The 19,449-nt window shown below is 37.8% G+C and overlaps 1 protein-coding gene and 1 pseudogene across 1 annotated transcript; one reads left to right on the top strand and one right to left on the bottom strand.

Annotated features, from left to right (window-relative positions):
• Positions 1 to 4,051: 4,051 nt before the first annotated feature.
• Positions 4,052 to 14,337, top strand: LOC132097900 (NLR family CARD domain-containing protein 3-like; annotated as a pseudogene).
• A 1,207-nt stretch (positions 14,338 to 15,544) lies between these two features.
• armh1 (armadillo like helical domain containing 1) lies at positions 15,545 to 19,375 on the bottom strand. Its single transcript, XM_059504444.1, has 12 exons — positions 19,320 to 19,375; positions 18,322 to 18,546; positions 18,117 to 18,185; positions 17,819 to 17,985; positions 17,351 to 17,547; positions 16,925 to 17,009; positions 16,717 to 16,833; positions 16,300 to 16,372; positions 16,075 to 16,204; positions 15,863 to 15,940; positions 15,687 to 15,768; positions 15,545 to 15,573 (listed from the first exon to the last, which is right to left on the bottom strand). Exons 2-12 carry the CDS (start codon positions 18,525 to 18,527, stop codon positions 15,545 to 15,547), a joined length of 1,233 nt encoding a protein of 410 aa, XP_059360427.1. The 5' UTR covers positions 18,528 to 18,546; positions 19,320 to 19,375.
• Positions 19,376 to 19,449: the final 74 nt, after the last annotated feature.

The following is a 19,449-nucleotide window of genomic DNA, read 5'->3' as shown; positions in this document are numbered from 1 at the left end:
TTGATGACTGGGGTTTGATCTAGTGCCTTTTTCACAATCAAATTTAAAGTATGAGCAAAACATGGGACATGGCGAAAGTGGAGTAGCTGGGCACTTAGGATCATGTTAGATGCATTGTCAGTCACCATGCACTGAACTTTGGAGGTTATTCCCCACTCAGCCATTAGCAAGGCTTTAGCCTCCATGAGATGCTGGGCTGTGTGGGTTTGGTAAAAAACCTCCTTACACCCAGTACAACAGTTGCCATTTTTGCCTCTGGTGTTATGTAATGGCAAGTCACACCAAGATATCCATCCATATTAATGGAGGACCACATGTCAGCTGTAAGGCTAACAAATTCGGCCTTTTGTAGGTCCTCCATTGTCTTCTCCTTGGCTTTGTTGTACTTTTCGCTGACCATTATTTTAAGCACCTTCCGGGATGGGAGGACATAGCTTGGATCAAGCTTGTTCACAAATGCCCTGAATCCCTCATCGTCCACGATGGTGAAGGGCTGCAGATTCCTTCACCACCATGTTTATAAGAGCCTCATCCAATTCCCTCTGTCTGACTTTTAAAAGAGAAGACAAAACATACTTTCAGACAAATACATTGGAAAAATACAGCTTCAATTAGTGCACATCTATTAAAAGTATAGCCTACTGGTACATTATTTGGAAACCTTCCAGTGTTTATAATCAGTGCTTTATATAACTTATAAACTTTATAAACAGTGTCCCAAAAGGTTGTAATTATATTTCAATTATAATTATATCCCAAACAATGCATACCTTGCTTAGATGGCCCAGCAGTGTCAGTAGCAGGCCTAGGTACAGGGGGAATGCCATCCTCTGCACCCTGCAAAATGGCAGGATGAGTGCTCCTCAAATGGCACATCATGGATGATGTATTGTTGCAGTAGGCTAGCTGCCGATCACAATACACACATCTCACTTTATTTGGGGTTTCTAAATGGAAATGCTCCCACACCACAGATGTACGGCATCTCTTCTGGGGAGCTTCCATTTTATCTATCTATCCAAATCTATCTATCTATATATGAATCGATCTATGTATCTAGATATGTATCTATAATCTATGTATCTATATATGTATCTATCTATAATATATGTATTTATATATGTATCTATACTCTATCTATATATGTATCTATCTATAATATATGTATTTATATATGTATCTGTAATCTATCTATATATGTATCTATCTATTAATCTAGCTGTCTATATATATTTATATCTATGTATCTATTAATGTGTCACTATATGTATACTCTGTCTGTCTCTAGCCTCTCAGTCAATGTGTTGTGTTAATTTAAATGTAAGTCTAAATTGCCTATAACTAATCAAATCGCACTATGTCACTTTATCACCAAAAATCCGCTATCTCAAAGTCAAACTCCTCTCACAAAAACCCACGAGGTCAAAATGCGTTTATTTCACTTTTATACAGATGTGCGATTGTGTGGTCTGTTCCCGACCGTTCCAATCAAACGCTGATTCGGCGGACCACACCTGATGAAACAATTAGTGAAACACTTCGAGGCTTCGTTTGGTCATAGTCACGTGACATCATGTAAACTTTACAGCCATATCTGTCAGTCCGTACGACGCCAAACGTGCACATCATTACGGACTAAAACAGCGGAATTAAACATGGGGTAAGGTAGCAAATAGGTACGAAAGATGCATGGTTGCAGGTTTGTGCTCTCGTGCTCTGATCCTAAGTGTCAGGCAGCTGTAAACGGTGCTTAGTACGTGAGGGTGCGAGCGCTCCATTACAAATACAAACAGCAGAATATTTATGTATGATGCAAGGTTGCAAGTAAGTAAATAAGGGTATGATTGTACTGCTTGCATTGAAGTAGAGGCCATCTCACTCACAAAAAAACTACTCGCAGGAAATGTTCTTGGGTATGGGTGTAACATGTGTAACATGCTCTACTCAAGACAGATACAGGATACTGCTTGCACGATTGCGATTGTATCACTACATATATATAAAAAGAAAGAAATTAAGCTGACACTCAAATTACATTCCCCTTCAATGTTCGATAGCATTTGTTTTTTAATAGAATTTATTTATTAATACCATTTTTTATTTTATTAAACATTGACAACATTCAAGGTTTATTTTTAGATAATTGAACCATAAAATTACAATTGTTTTGCATTAATAAGTGCAGTTACTAGTAATATGTTAATTTCTTGTTTATTTTTTATTTTTTTTATTAATACACATTTGACAGTAAAGCACTAAGCTTGAGTTAAGATGCATACAAAATGTACTCTTACAAAATGTAAACCAGTAACAGCTATAGAGATGGATCAAAGTTGGACAGTCATGTGTCTGTTACAGTAGTGATTGAGTCAAAATGTTTTTCAAGTGCATACCTGGACAAAGTTCAATCTTTACAGCTGAAGCTTTTACATTGCTTTTAGCCCTGGGACAAATAGAAAAGAGCATCATCGTAATTTTTTCACAGATTCTAAATCTTGCACTTGAGACTTTTAAAATGTATCATCCTATAATAATCAGTATAGTAGAAAATGTGGATATTTTAAAGAAACCATTCTTTTTATATTTTTCATTTATATTATATTTTTTGTTGGATATAGGGACACATGGGATTTGCTGGCAATGAACAGGCTGATAAATCAGCAAAAGAAGCACTCCGGTTCAATGTGACAGAATTCAAAATACCAGCAACTGAATTGAAACCCTTATTGTCTTAGTGGCAAATGGAGTGGGATGAATGTATACATAAACTCTATGAGGTAAACCCACTGTTGAATCAAGGTATATACTGTTATAATTTTGCAAATCAATATGATCAGGTGTTGAATTGGTCATACAAGACTCATTCTTATCTGTTTAAAGGGGAAGAAAAAACTGGTTTGAGTATAAAACATATTTTAATTGAATGTTCAATTTTAAATACTAGTCTTTTTTTTTTTTATTCAGAAAATGTATTAATGGACTTTTTTTTTTTAATAATTCTCCTAGGACTATTTAATTTTTTTTGTTTGTCATACATTAAGCTGAAAGACTATATAATTGTTCTTATTACTTTTGTTCTTGTTATTATTTTTTATTATATGTATGTTTTGTATATTTTATACATGTTTATTTATATATATAATTTTCAAATAATATTTTTATATAATTGTTTTGAAATGATATATACAACTGAAATGTGAAATTGAAATGTTTCCTCTTGCCATGAATATTGCCACTGCTGCAGACATGGCGTCAAATCATAAATAAATAAATATTAACAACAACAACAGATGCAAAAACTATTTTATATAGAAAAAATACATATTCCACTATTAAATGTACAATTATTTATCTAGTATATGTAACTGCCCAACTACGGTGATATAGAGAAAAGAGAAATTAATGACTAACAAGCCAATAAGTGCTCCTCTGCTGTCATCTACTGGTTATAATTGTGATTTAATTTATTGTTTTTCAATTTTACACAAGTGTTTGCTTACTACAACGTATATTTTGGTCATCCCATTAAAAATAACATTCAAACTGGAGCATTTTAGAGCTTTAAAATGCTTGAAACTGTTGTGCGAAATGCTTGAAAGTCATTAGAAAGTGCTTGAATTTTTCTTTCAAAAGGTTACAATCCCCGAAATGAATGATGTAATGCATTCGGCTATTTCTACCACAACACCATGGTTACAAAAATGACTTGCATTTGCAGAAAAAATGGTTGGATCCTTGAATATTATGATATATTTTTGCACCCCTAGTCTGGGGATTCTGGGGTTAATTGACTGGACCTATACATATAGTTGCATGTAATCGTTCAGCTTTATATTTTTTTCCAGATGTCTGACAGATCTTCATGATCAACAGAATATCTTCTAAGAGAAGGAGAAGAACCTGTTTTTTTTCATCTTATTAACTGCAAGCTGAAGGTATTTGACGTGTGTGTGTGTGTGTGTGTGTGTGCAGATTTTACTGTGGGATTGCTGTTATTGTATATTTAAAGATAACGTTCTTCCACACTAAATCAGTCATAAACACTCTGTATTCTTGTTTTGTGTCTGTTTGTTGGTATGTCTTTTTGAAACTTTTAACAACCTTAAACAAAAAAGAGGAGAGTAACACTTCTCCAAAATGAGTGACCGTGAGGGGATACAGGAGGGGAACAAAGAGGATGATGACCACAGGTAGAGTAATACAGGAAAACTACTGAAACCTACACTGATCTTTGGAGCAAGAGAAAACAGACATGTTTCAGATGGAGTTAAATGCTTTTGTAAATAACATCAGCAGGAAAATACCCAGAGGAGCATCTCCAGAACCCAGCTGTGTGTCAATGAAGAGCGAGCAGTCCATCGGAGTATTACCTTCTGGATTCAGCAATGACCACAGGTACAGCAAGAAACTTAAACTACTAACACTTACACTAATCTTTGGAACAAAGATTAACAGATAAACATCAGACAGGTTTTTAATGCTGTTAAGTGCTATTGTCAATATCATCAGCAGTAAAATACCCAGAGGAGCATCTTCAGAACCCATCTGTGTGTCAAAGAAGAGCGATCAGTCCATCAAAGACTTTCCATCTGCATTCAGCGTTGAACCCAGGTAGAGCAAGACAGTAATGGACACAAACAGACACTTTTCCACTGCATGGTACAGTTCACTTTTGGGGGTTTTTCCACTGTGTACAGTACCTGGTACCACCTCAGTTGAGGTTCCAAGTGAGCCATATCACTAACAGAATGTGATGTGTAAATTTGCTAATCATTGATTGGCTGGAGAGAATTGTAACTACCTGCATCACTGAACTTGCGACAAGAGACACAACAGTACTGCTAGATTTAAATCAGCACAGCCAGCGAAGGATCGAATCTAACTGTTTTGAACAAGCATACCTTTTTTTTAAACAACCAAAAAATGGGTTTTATGTTCTGTTGAGGAAGTACAGACATTCCTCTCATTGATAGCAGAGGAGCAGATCCAGCAAGATCAAGATTTCAGGAGTCACAGCAGTAGAGGCGGCACAACTAAAATGACGTGAATAATCCTACCTACTCTAAAGCAGTAGTATACTGAAGTGGAAACACATGCAGAGCCGTGTCGAGCTGAGCCAAGACGTACCACGCAGTGGAAAAGTACCATAAAACTACAGATACTTACACTGGACGTTGGAACAAGAGAATAACAGACAAAATGCAGACAGGCTTAAAATGCAGATTTGTCAATGTCATCAGCAGGGAATTACCTACAGGAGCCCGTCCAGAACCCAGCTGTGTGTCAATGAAGAGCGAACAGTCCATCAAACCCTTTTCTTCTGCATTTAGCGATGGAACCATGACCTCTGACCCCAGGTACAGCAAGGAACTGATGACAGTAATGATACTGATTTATTGATAATGGCTCTGTAGTGTCTTATTCTAATTTAATTTGTAAGAATTAAAAAAAAAAATTAAGATGTGGATTTGTAAATAACTTTTCTATACATTTGTGAAAGGGGTGTCCTCTCTTTTTTCTGCCCCTCAAAATGTATGTGCACAACACCGCCCTGGCTGTACAACAATATGGAGTGCTTGGAACAGTAGTTAAGTAGATGTATAGCAGACAGGTCTAAAACTTTTGTCAGTATCATCAGCAGGAAAAGACACAGAGGAGCATCTCCAGAACCCAGCTGTTTGTCAATGAAGAGCAACAGATCTATAATGCAACCCCCAGAACTCCGTGATGGAGCCATGACTTCTGGCCCCAGGTACAGTAAATGCTACTTCACACCATTCCAAGGCCCACAACAAATGCTAAAAAGTGCTGATGTTTAGATTTGAAAGGTGTGGACACAACATTTCTGTGATTGTGTTTCCCATCAATGCCAACAAATGGCTTTTAAAAGAGGATGTGCTCCTTGTTCCGTAGAGTTGGCCCTTACTTTACTGTCATGACAGTGATTGACACGTGATGATGCTACAACCCGAATTCCGGAAAAGTTGGGACGTTTTTTAAATTTTAATAAAATGAAAACTAAAGGAATTTCAAATCACATGAGCCAATATTTTATTCACAATTGAGCATAGATAACGTAGCAAATGTTTAAACTGAGAAATTTTACACTTTTATCCACTTAATTAGCTCATTTAAAATTTAATGCCTGCTACAGGTCTCAAAAAAGTTGGCACGGGGGCAACAAATGGCTAAAAAAGCAAGCAGTTTTGAAAAGATTCAGCTGGGAGAACATCTAGTGATTAATTAAGTTAATTGATATCAGGTCTGTAACAAGATTAGCTATAAAAGCTTTGTCTTAGAGAAGCAGAGTCTCTCAGAAGTAAAGATGGGCAGAGGCTCTCCAATCTGTGAAAGACTGCGTAAAAAAAATTGTGGAAAACTTTAAAAACAATGTTCCTCAACGTCAAATTGCAAAGGCTTTGAAAATCTCATCATCTACAGTGCATAACATCATCAAAAGATTCAGAGAAACTGGAGAAATCTCTGTGCGTAAGGGACAAGGCCGGAGACCTTTATTGGATGCCCGTGGTCTTCGAGCTCTCAGACGACACTGCATCACTCATCGGCATGATTGTGTCAATGACATTACTAAATGGGCCCAGGAATACTTTCAGAAACCACTGTCGGTAAACACAATCCGCCGTGCCATCAGCAGATGCCAACTAAAGCTCTATCATGCAAAAAGGAAGCCATATGTGAACATGGTCCAGAAGCGCCGTCGTGTCCTGTGGGCCAAGGCTCATTTAAAATGGACTATTTCAAAGTGGAATAGTGTTTTATGGTCAGACGAGTCCAAATTTGACATTCTTGTTGGAAATCACGGACGCCGTGTCCTCCGGGCTAAAGAGGAGGGAGACCTTCCAGCATGTTATCAGAGTTCAGTTCAAAAGCCAGCATCTCTGATGGTATGGGGTGCATAAGTGCATACGGTATGGGCAGCTTGTATGTTTTGGAAGGCTCTGTGAATGCTGAAAGGTATATAAAGGTTTTAGAGCAACATATGCTTCCCTCCAAACAACGTCTATTTCAGGGAAGGCTTGTTTATTTCAGCAGGACAATGCAAAACCACATACAGCAGCTATAACAACAGCATGGCTTCGTCGTAGAAGAGTCCGGGTGCTAACCTGGCCTGCCTGCAGTCCAGATCTTTCACCTATAGAGAACATTTGGCGCATCATTAAACAAAAAATACGTCAAAGACGACCACGAACTCTTCAGCAGCTGGAAATCTATATAAGGCAAGAATGGGACCAAATTCCAACAGCAAAACTCCAGCAACTCATAGCCTCAATGCCCAGACGTCTTCAAACTGTTTTGAAAAGAAAAGGAGATGCTACACCATGGTAAACATGCCCCGTCCCAACTATTTTGAGACCTGTAGCAGAAATCAAAATTGAAATGAGCTCATTTTGTACATAAAATTGTAAACTTTCTCAGTTTAAACATTTGCTATGTTATCTATGTTCTATTGTGAATAAAATATTGGCTCATGTGACTTGAAAGTCTTTTAGTTTTCATTTTATTAAAATTTAAAAAAGTCCCAACTTTTCCGGAATTCGGGTTGTAAGTTCATGCCACACGGATCCTACTAAACCTGTTTTTTTGTGTTTATGAGGGCACTGTTACATCCCAGGACATAAGTGGGAGCTTCTCTTTTGTGCATGTGCTCTGTTTTTGTTTTGCTTTTCTCTCTCTCCCTCTCTCAACACTAAGGACTAACAGGTGTAGTACAGTTAGTTGATGATTCTGCTGATGACTGCACTATCCTGATTGGTCCAGTAGAGGAAATGTTTGGAGTTAAATGGCAGAGCTGGAGTCTTAGAATAAGAGTCTGATGACTTTGCTTGTGTTTGTGGTTAACTTGTTGTTGACAAAAGTGTATTGAAAGGTCTTTAATCATCTTGTGGGAGGACTCATTTAACACAAATGTGTGAGTTATTTTATTTTTCTGTCAAGGTCAAAATTTAGTTTTAATTTTTTTGGCCTTGACCCCTCCTGAAGTTCCGTTTGCTTCCTTGTGTTCAATACATTTTATTCTGATTTGTATTGTCAGTCAGTCAGTAGAAGGGGAAAGTTCCCTCGATTCCTCCATCACTTTCTTTATTACACTTTCCCAACTCTAGAACGGGAAAGTATATAATAGCACTGTAAGAAAAAAAAACTGCATTCTTCTATTAGATAGCAAACTGTATGGGATGAGATTTATAGATGTACAGCAGAAAGGTCTAAAACACTGTTTGCATTTTTACTATTACCAACAGGAAAAGAGGCAGATCAGTATCTCCACAATCCAGCTACATGTCATTGAAGAGTGAGAGATCTATAATGCAACCCCCAGAACTCACTGATAAAGTGGTGACCTCTGACCCCAGGTACAGAAAGAATGTCATTTTATGCATTTGCCAGACATTTATAAAACCTATCACAGTGAATTTATACTACACTGTACCACACAATTCTGCATCTGGGACTAAATTGGGAACTCAGCAAAGTGTGTCTGAGTCCTAAATATTACTTCAAATGATTTTCCACTGTTTGTGAACATTGCCTTATAGCACCATCCATAATGGCTATTCTTGTGTGTAATTTCCATGATGGTGGTCAAACATTGCTCACATGACAGTCACTGTTTTTGCTGCTCTTTTCTCAGCAGTCTGAAGATGCTTTCCAGACAAAACCACACTTACCCCTACCGGCAGACCCAGAACAAGACAGAATCAGACCTGCTAGATGAGACTGAAGAACTACAGAGAATGAAAAACATACGCAAAACCAGCATGAAGAGCAAGTATGAGAGTTTATTTGAGGGAATCAAAGTACAAGAGAATCAAACCCTCCTGAAGAGCATTTACACACAGCTGTACATCATAGAGGGAGAGAGTGAAGGAGTGAATGAAGAACATGAGGTTTTACACATGGAAAAAAAGCCCCGAATACAACACTTACAAGACACTCCAATCTACTGCAATGACATCTTTAAAGCCTTACCTGAAGAACAATATCAAATAGAGAAAATCAAGATTGTTCTTACTAAAGGCATCGCTGGAATTGGGAAAACAGTCTCTGTGCAAAAGTTCATTCTGGATTGGGCCGAGGGAACGGCCAATCAGGACATAGATTTCATGTTTGTGCTTCCATTTCGAGAGCTCAACTTGATCGGACCTGATCACTACAGTCTTCACAAACTTCTGCTGGACTTTCATCCTGAACTTCAAGATCTGAACTCATAGATTTATGATGCGTGTAAAGTTGTGTTCATCTTTGATGGTCTGGATGAAAGCAGAATGACGCTGACATTTTCAGATGACGGTGAGAAAGTTTGTGATGTGACTGAGACTTCATCAGTGTCTGTGTTGATGTCAAACCTCATGAAAGGTAATCTGCTTCCCTCTGCTTTCATCTGGATCACCTCCAGACCAGCAGCAGCCAATCGGATCCCCTCCAAATACATCCAGCGTGTGACAGAAATCCAGGGATTCAATGATGCTCAGAAGGAAGAATATTTCAGGAAGAGAATCAGTGATGAGCATCAAGCCAGCAGAATCATCTCACACATTAGAAGAGCGAGAAGCCTCCACATCATGTGTCACATACCAGTTTTCTGTTGGATCTCATCCACTGTGCTTGAAAACATCCTTAAACAAGACAATGAGAAAACAAAAATCCCTCAAACTCTGAGTGAAATGTACATCCACTTCCTGCTGATTCAGATGAAGATGAATAATCAGAAGTATGACCCAGAGAGAGATCCAGAGCAACTCCTGCAGTTCAACAGAGAGGTGATTGTGAAACTGGCTGAAGTGGCTTTCAAACAGCTGATGAAGGGCAATGTGATGTTTTATGAGGAAGATCTGAGAGAGTGTGGGATAGAGATCACTGACATTGCCTCACTATATTCTGGCATCTGCACTCAGATCTTTAAGGAGGAATTGGTCATTCGTCAGAGGAAAATCTACTGTTTCATACATCTCAGCTTTCAGGAGTTCCTCGCTGCATTCTATGCATTCTACTGTGATGCAAGCAAAAAACGTGACACATTGCAGTTTGTTGATTTGGTTTATAGCTTTCTCAAAGGTGCAGTAAATAAAGCTGTTGAGAGTGAATCTGGTCATCTGGATCTTTTCCTGCGATTTCTGCTGGGGATCTCACTGGAGTTCAATCAGAGGCTCTTACAGGATCTTCTGAAACACACAGTGGACACCTCAAAAACCATCAAAAAAATCACAGCACACATCAAAGATACAATCAAAACCATGAGTACTTCAGAGCATATCTCTGCTGAGAGGTCCATTAATCTGTTTCTGTGTCTGCTTGAAGTGAATGATCAGACTCTGTACAGAGAGATTGAGGAGTTTGTGAGATCGGACAAACAATCAGAGAAGAAACTGTCTGTTGCTCATTGTTCAGCAATAGCCTACATGCTTCAGGTATCGGAGGAAGTGATGGATGAGTTTGATCTGAAGAAATACAACACAACAGAGGAGGGCAGAAGAAGACTCATACCAGCTGTCAACAACTGCACAAGAGCTCTGTGAGTATATTTTTATTTAATTTCTACTTTTAGGTAGTCTTTCTCTTGTTGAGACAGTGTCAGTTTAAGCACTTCCATTCTCTTGTTGAACAATTGAAAGAACGCTCTACAATGGAAACTGCACAATTTCAAACCGTTCCTGGCCTTGAATTCTCAGCATGTTTATTTAACTGTTAAGAATTGTGCTAGAAAATGTGAGAAGTGACATCCCCCCTCAAGATATCACACTTTTAAGATGAGAACTCTGTTATCAGCCCTGCAGTGGAAAATAAAATCATGCACTATATTGCTAAAAGTATTTCTCCCTTCACATAAACATGTTTATATTTTTCTTCAAATCCAAACAAAACCAATATTAATTATATACAATTAAATATCATTTTAAAGACTTTTGTTTCCATCTTAATTTCAAGAGTTTTGGAAAGGCCTTTTTCTGTTTTGAAATGGCTGTAATCTTGTAAACTAGTCACTGATGGGTTTGGGTCAGGCATGGGCAACACTGGTCCTGGAGGGCCACTGTCCTGCATGTTTCAGAGCTAAACTCTGCAGTGCACCGAGTTGGCCATCCTTGTTTTTGGGTGATACATTTTTTGCTCAAAGCCTGCAAGTCATACCAAAGTTGTTCAGCTGGGTTCAGGGTTGGGTTTTATGCAGATCAGTCAAGTTATTCCCACTAGATTGAATCAATAATTTCTTTTTGTGATGGAATAACTGGAGCAAACCGCTAGATGCTGGAAGAGAAACATGCTTATAGAGCCTTGTAGAAGAACAATATGTTTTTATTCTTTTTTTAAAAGATATTTTAAGTGGTTACTTTGCTTCTTAAAATATGCAAAATATAAAGGCAAATAATATTCAACAATCAAAGTATAAATGTAATAAGCACGTACAATCTAAGGTACAGTCGTCTTCTGAGTTTCAGTTGGGTTTTTTTATCTTCAGAAGACTTTAAGACATTTAATCCTATTAAGTAACAATATTCTAACCAGCCCAGTATGTCTAATACAAGTTGAGCAAACAACAATCAAAGTATAAATGTAATAAGCACATACAATCTAAGGTACAGTCGTCATCTGAGTTTCAGTTGGGTTTTTTATTTTCAGAAGACTTTAAGACATAACCAGCCCACTATATCTAATAGAAGTTTAGCAAAAATGTGGCAGAGTAATTGGCTTTTCTTGATGTTATACAACAAAACCTAACTGATAAAAAAAATATATATATATAATAGTCTAAAAATAATAACTTTTTTGCAGACTTGCAGACTGTAATCTCACGGTTGAGTCGTGTGAAATCATCGCTTCAGCTCTCCAGTCATCAAACTCTCCTCTGAGAGAACTGGATTTGAGTAACAATGACCTGCAGGATTCAGGAGTGAAGCTGATCTCTGATGCCCTCAAGAGTCAAGACTGTCAACTACACATACTGAGGTATTTATCTCTTTACACTGATTAATCAAAGTAAAATATACAATGAATTGTATGTAAAGATGATGTTTTTCTTTTGTAGGTTGTCAGGTTGTATGGTGAGCGATGAAGGATGCCATTATTTGGCTTCAGCTCTGAGTACAAACCCGTCACACCTTAGAGAGCTGGATCTGAGCTACAATCACCCACAACATTTAGGAGTTCAGCTTCTCTCTCAGAGACTCAATGATACAAACTACAAACTGGAGACACTCCGGTATGTACAATGTAGTCTGTAAACATGCATACAGTATCATTTCATTGTCTTATCTATATCTATTCATGTCTGTGTATGAACATTTGTGTGTCTATAGGTTGGATTACGGCGGAGAGAGCAGACTAACACTAGGACTGAAAAAATGTAAGTTTCAGTAAACACATCAGCACATAAGATGTATTATAATTAGATGTATTTACCTGTAATTAAAACAGTAAGGATATAAAAAGGTCAGTCTGGGAGGAATCAAATGACCGTCATCTGGGGCAGGTTGCGCTAGCTGGATATACACCCGGATGTAAAACTGTTCTGAACAAAATGCCCTGCTTAAAATTTGTAACTGTTGTACCATCTAGGCATATTGAGTGTCAGTCTTACACCTCTGAGTGTCAAGTCTTAACATTTTTCCTATAGATAAAATAAAATCTGCGCCAATGTTTTAAAACATTTTACTAAAATCTTTGGTTTTCGGCAGTGCAGAGTTGTTTGAACTAATAAATCAACAAATTATCACTGCAGATGTGCTATAATTTCTCATATCATCCTGCAAGCAATTATTTTTTCTATTCTCACCATATTTCATGTAGCATCGGATGCAGTAAATGTAAATTTACCATAGTAACACACTGGCATCTGTCACATGTAGTGGAGATGAAGAAAAGATGATGAATAAAAATCAAACAGGGTTTATTAAAGAAGTTCAGTATACTTCAAATAGTGTAACCGTGTGATAGCACACAAGCAAATTCAGAACAACTGAAGAGTGTGCAGACAGGTACTAAAGTACAAACCAAAAGAATTAAATAATGATTAACACCTGAGCTGAGTAGACAGACAGATACCATGACAACTAAATAGTGGCGGGAAAACTAAACAAATATGTGACTGAAGATAACCAATCAGAAGTCCATGAAAACAAAACTAATAGTCTGTGAAGATTAAAATAAACTGAAAGTCTTTGACAGCATCATGGTGGCACAATGAGATTGCTAGGAGGAGCATCATCTAGTGTACCCTGATTGGTCAGCAAGTGTACATTTTTATCACTAATCTTGATGTAGTTAAACACCACATAAGGCTTACATCCAGATTTTTTTATATCCAGTTGGTGCAACCTACCCTCGGATTAAAGTGGGAGTTGTTTTTTTTTTTTTTACATGTTTTCACATTAAGCCTCACTCAGCACCTGCACTGTGTTATTAATGTTTATGTTGTTGTCTCATCTACAGACTCCTGTTGTCTCACTATGGATTCAAACACGGCACATCATCATCTTGCTTTGTCTAACAGAAATTGTTTAGTGACTCATGTGAAAGAGAAGCAGGTGTATCCAGATCATCCAGACAGGTTTGATGAATATTGTAATGTTCTGAGTAGAGAGAGTCTTACTGGACGCTGTTACTGGGAGGTAGAATGGAGCGGAGTAGTTTATACATCGATTGTATATAAATCTATAAAGAGAAAAGGGGACAATAATGATTGTTTTTTTGGATACAATGAAAAGGTTTGGACTTTTGTATGCACAGATAGCAGTTACTGTGCAATACATGCTAAAAGTAGCACAGATATACCTGCTCCGTTCCCATCTAATAGAGTAGGAGTGTATGTGGACTGTCCGGCCAGCACTCTGTCCTTCTACAGCGTCTCTGACACACACACACTCACACATTTACACACATTCAACACAACATTCACACAGCCTCTACATGCTGGATTTGGGCTTCATCCAGACTCATCTGTGTGTTTTTGTTAGACAGATTTTTCTCAGTCAACAGTTACAGTAGTGTTTCATAATGAAGACTGCTAATAGAGAATGATGGATGTGCTGTTTTTGAACTAGTGTGCAATAAAGACATGTTGTTAATAGTTTATAGAAATGTTTGGTTAATCAGCTGTCATGATGGAAAAATGTACGTCAAAATCTTTTTTCTGGCCAGCAAGACAAACGTAAGACACTTCACATAAAAACATCAGCAGTGGCGACAAACAGTCATGGATGAGTTTATGTACCCAGAATGCATTGCAGCATGAAGCGCTTGAGTTTGTCACTATTGTTGAGATTCATGTGCTTTTTCATGATATCTGTGTCAGACACACACAAGTTAATAATTTTTGCATACTGAAAAGTAGGGGTGCTCCGATCACGATCGGACGATCGTTATGCATATCTCGTCAGTAAAGCCGGTTCTCTAATCAGCGGTAAATTCCATCAGGTGCGTGATTTCACATAGAGCAGCTGTTACTACAAAGAGCCATTGTTAACTGAGAAGCTGCGCAAATCCACATTCATTTTCAGCGTTTATTTGCGCATCATCTCAGTTAACAACGGCTCTGTGTAGTAACAGCTGCTCAATGTGAAACCACGCACCTGAGGGAATTTACCGCTGATTAGCGAACCGGCTTTACTGATGAGATGCGCATTAACTATCGGCCGATCGTGATCGGAGCACCCCTACTGAAAAGTACATTTTCCACATTTTATGTTAAAGCCTTATTCCAAAATGTATGAAATGCATCATTTTGCTTAAAATTCTACAAACAATACCCCAAAATGAGAATGTGGAAAAAGTTTGTTTGAAATCTTTGCAAATGTTATAAAAATTAAAAACAAAACAATCATATGTACATAAGTATTCGCAGCTTTTGCCATGACACTCAAAATTGAGCTCATGTGCATCTTGTTTCCGCTTATCATCCGTGAGATGTTTCTACAACTAGATTGGACTCCACCTGTGGTCAAAGCAGTTGATTGGACATGATTTGGAAAGGCACACACTTGTCTATATAAGGTCCCACAGTTAACAGTGCATGCCAGGGCACAAACCAATCCAAGGAATTGTTCATAGACCACTGAGATAAGATTATATTAAGGCACAGACCTGGGGGAAGGTACAGAAAAATAATTCTGCAGCATTGATGGTCAGGTCCCAATGAGCCCAATACCGCTGGATGTCATACTTCAGTCACACTTACTAACACTGAATCAATTTCAAGCAAAATCATTATATGACAACCTTGATGCAACTAATGAATGATCTTTTCATCACAAAAAATGTGTTGAAAACATTTGCTGATTGGTTTCAACAACCAACAAATATGGTGACTTCATACGTCATGTATTTTGTCAATCTTAATTTGTATCCATTTTATTTATCCTAAGCAATTTTAGTAGAAACATCTGAGACTAAGTTGATACTTAAATGAAACAACTGAGATCAGCATCTTATCTCCTGAGCTATGAAAGGGAAACATCTGAGAATAACACTTTCCCCTGGGCAGTGCTTGCATTGGTTGGGTTCTTGAACCCTGAAATTTGTTAAAGAAACAAATTCAAGAATCTGAATTCTGATCCTCAAGCACTGTAATAAAATAAAAGGAAAATGAAAGGACATTGTAATTAAGCACTGGTGTCTTTCAAATAAAGAAATAAAACATACAACCTACCCATGGCTCTCTAGAAATGTCAACTCACCACATGAAATGTTCACTTTATTTGAGCATAAAATGTCAGCTTGAATGTCATCCATGTTCAAATGTAGGACATCAGCATTGTGCTATAAACAACATGCAGAGAAACACATTTTAAAGTAACTTTATATTGACTTGATATTTTTTATTGAATATAAAACCACCACCATAAGGCCTCACCATAAAAGACTCAAAGAGTCTGGTGCCCATTGCTCTGCGTACATGCTCTTCCACCACTGGATACATGCGCACAAAATGCTAAACAGACATTACACATAAATATCAGATTCTCATTGGTCTATTGCTTGCCCAGTACTGCATTTACTTGACTGATACAGACTCAGCATAAGTAAGAATGAGTGAGTGTGGGTAGGAGATAGTTTTAATTGAACCTCCAAAGCCAGGCTGGCTTGTCTCTGGGAATCTGCATGTTCCTGGTTCCCCATTGCAAACAGTAAGTGATGGATCACTCTGAGAGAGAGCAGCTCTTTGGATATCTTTTCACTTTTCTGTGCCAGAATCCTGTAACATCATGTCAATATATAGTACATAATAATCATGCAGATCAGCATGCCTTATATAATATTTTCCATGCAGTATGTCTTGAATGTAAGTACCTGATGGTTTTTGCAGTAGCTGCTTGCTGGAGAAGCACAGGGAGTGAATCAGTCATTTTGGCCACCTCTGGATCTAACAAAACAATCTAATTGTTTCAGCTGAATTTCAAATGAAACAAAGGACTGTTTATGACTCTTATGACAAACAAATCAATAACTGAGAAAGATGCTAATTCAAGCCACAATCCATATTTGTTTCATGTCTCATCTACATCTGCTCTAAATTAAAATACAAAGCCCATAAGGTAACAATTGGGAGGTTGAATTAAGGACGTCTCAACGCTGCAACGTGATCATAATGCAAAGCAGTAAAGTCATTGGAGAACCACTGTTTCAGTTGCAAAAAACAAATACCTTGGCAGTTACACAACATTTATGCCTTGCTTTAATTGAAAGAAAATGAGCAACAGATCATACCCTCCAGGATCTTGTGTTTGGGATTTCTCTCTTTAGTTGGTTTGAGAAAAGCCACCAGACCCCTGAGCAGAGCCAGTCTAACCTCTGATTGCATAAGCTCTGTTATCAGTTCTATTGCTGGAAGTAAAAACAAAATTACAAATGAAAGGTGGGATTCACCGTAGGTTAAGCAACAACAAATAATGTCAAATTTGAAATGTTCACTTGCCTTCATATTGCACTTCTAAATGTAGGGACCTCAGCAGATTTAATAAGGGTTCCACTATGCTGTGATGGGCTGTTTTTACAATGGGCTGGACAAAACAAATTGTATAAATTATTTAATAAAATTTTAATAAAATTACATATCTAGTCCTTAAATAATTATTATGAGTGCAGTTTTCATGAGCTCATATTCTATCCAGAACTATCTGAAATATTTGTACTTTTAAAAATTAAACTGTCATATTGCAAGACAATTAAAGTGAGCGGCAAAACAGCTATATACTTTTCCCTTATAAATTAATTTAAAATCTTTTTTTTTTTTTATACAATAAAGTTAATGCAAACTTAATGCATAAACAATAGTACATATACTTTTTTAAACTATTCAAGATTCCTTTGGTGCTCTTGTCACCCTGCATCACCGCTGTACCTGAACTATACGTAGGATCTGTAAAACAAGCTGCTGTGCTCTTGGTGAGGTGCAGGTCAGTAGGGCGATCAGGCCCTTGTACACCTGATTCTGGTATTTGGGGTTTCCATGGGCCAAAGATTCTAGCAGGGCGGCTGCGTTCTCCTGAGTCTCTTCTGTCTCAGATTTGGCCAAACATTCAGCTACGGCCTTCACACCTGTCAATCAGAGAGGGACAGATGTGAGAGCTGAAATCAGTTCATGAGCCAGTATACAGAATGAGTATGTGTGTATATAAAGTTGTCAGTTTGCCTGTCAAAATCCCCAACCTTCAAAATTGATCCTGATTACATCATGCAAGGTTTTAACCTCACAATATTTCATGGAAATGTTGCAAAATATAATTCCATAATACATCACTGAAAAATGAGCTGGAGCTGTTTCACTTCTTGACTGGTAGTTTGTTGTGCAGTTGTGCTGTGTAAGTACCATAGCTTTCACAGATTAGCTCTTTATATTTTTGGCTTGCGTTGGCGATGATCTGGAGCAGGTGAAGAGCCTCTGTTTTATCCTCTTCCTTGAGTTTGTCTTGTCCTAGAATCTCAAGCAGGGTAAGCACTCCACCCACTTCCAGAAACTCAATCATGTACTGATGACTGATCATGCAAACAAACAAAATGAAACCATGTTAGGATAGACGCTGTTTCTTTTAGGGAGTTTTATTTGCACAAAGATCTTGCATGCTTAGTACTAAAATTATATCCACAGCATTAATTTTGTCTTTTACCTGCTGTTAGCAGACAGGAAAACCCCCACTGCTCTCAGCTGAAGGTCTAGACATGTACCAAACATATAGCTGGAAACAAAAAATGTAAGGAAGCATACATGGCAGGATGGATGTCTCTCAGTTGAACTTATGTTTTAGTCAGATACTCAGAAGGGATCTCATTTTTTAGAGCACAGATAGAAAACATGACCCTAGGTGTGGATACGTTAGTCTTATCCAGGCAGTGAGCCGAGCAAGGAACAGGCTGGCAACTTGTGCGAACTCCAGCTCCAGTTCAGGACACGTCTTTCCAGTGTTCTTAGCCAGAAAGTCACTTAGCATTCGACTGCGCACCGTCTTACTGCCCTGATCCCACTCGTGGAGGAAACACATCACCTGACTGATGGAGGCCTGCTCCTTACTGCTAGACATGACTCAAGCATCTCACAAACTGTGGGAGATGATGAACAATATCAGCTAATGTACGTGTTACTAATGGACAAATATATTATATTATGTTTTCCTTGTTGGAATGAAATACAGCATATGCTGGTAGGTATGTTTTGAAGCATGGCAGCTGGTTTGAGCTGCTCCTTAGCTGGTCATGGGCTAGTTTAATCTCGTCATGTGCAGGTCCTTAGTAACTAGCTCCTGCTCAGTATCGGCTAATAACCAGCTCAGGACCAGCTTAAACCAGCTCAAACCAGCTGCCACGCTTCGAAAACAAACAAGCATATGCTGTTTTTCTTTCCCTAACAGTTGTCCAGATCCCGAACAAAGATATATTTAATAGATTCATATGTACGAATTCACAACATTCTAACGTTATCTATCAAAACGTGTCATACATTATGAGATACAGTGCTTGCAACTGTATAAGCAAAAGTCATACATTATTTCTGGTTCATTTAGAAAAGCTCAGTTATACTGTGTGAACATAAAAACTAACCATAATTGAAGAAATTCATCAAAACCTCAGCTATTAGACACTATCCAATAACACGTAGAAGGACGCGAATGTAATTAATTTGCCATTAGCCTCACGTTACACGTTTTTGTTTACAGTAATAAAACAGCTTTTGTCGGATTGTGGCTGTTTGCCATTTGTTTTATAATACACACTTAAAACTGAAAAATCTTATCTTGACAATAGCATTTTTATAATCTATATCATATTTGTTTTTCAGCTAACATCTTATTTGAAAACCACGACATGTTTCTCACCTTCACTTCCGCCAATGTTTGCAGTTGCCATGGTTACTGACGCTTACGGTGTGCGTTTGAACCGCTGATGTCAGAGTAAAATGTGATTCGTGCTGTTTAATATCTTTGCATATTATAATGTTATATTTAT

This window comes from Carassius carassius, chromosome 21 (genome assembly GCF_963082965.1).
Source record: "Carassius carassius chromosome 21, fCarCar2.1, whole genome shotgun sequence".
Classification (NCBI taxonomy): Eukaryota; Metazoa; Chordata; class Actinopteri; order Cypriniformes; family Cyprinidae; genus Carassius; species Carassius carassius.
The sequence above is the reverse complement of the archived record's forward strand: the minus strand, read 5'-3'. Positions and strand labels throughout refer to the sequence as shown.

What these genes read in the sequence shown, in the direction of transcription:
- armh1 (XM_059504444.1), bottom strand. Translation starts at nt 18,527, where the DNA reads ATGTCTAGCAGTAAGGAGCAGGCCTCCATCAGTCAGGTGATGTGTTTC. An exon ending in TTTAGAAGTGCAATATGAAG is followed by an intron (nt 16,834 to 16,924) that starts GCAAGTGAACAT and finishes TTTTACTTCCAG; the next exon opens with CAATAGAACTGATAACAGAG. An exon ending in GACTCTTTGAGTCTTTTATG is followed by an intron (nt 15,769 to 15,862) that starts GTGAGGCCTTAT and finishes TGTTGTTTATAG; the next exon opens with CACAATGCTGATGTCCTACA.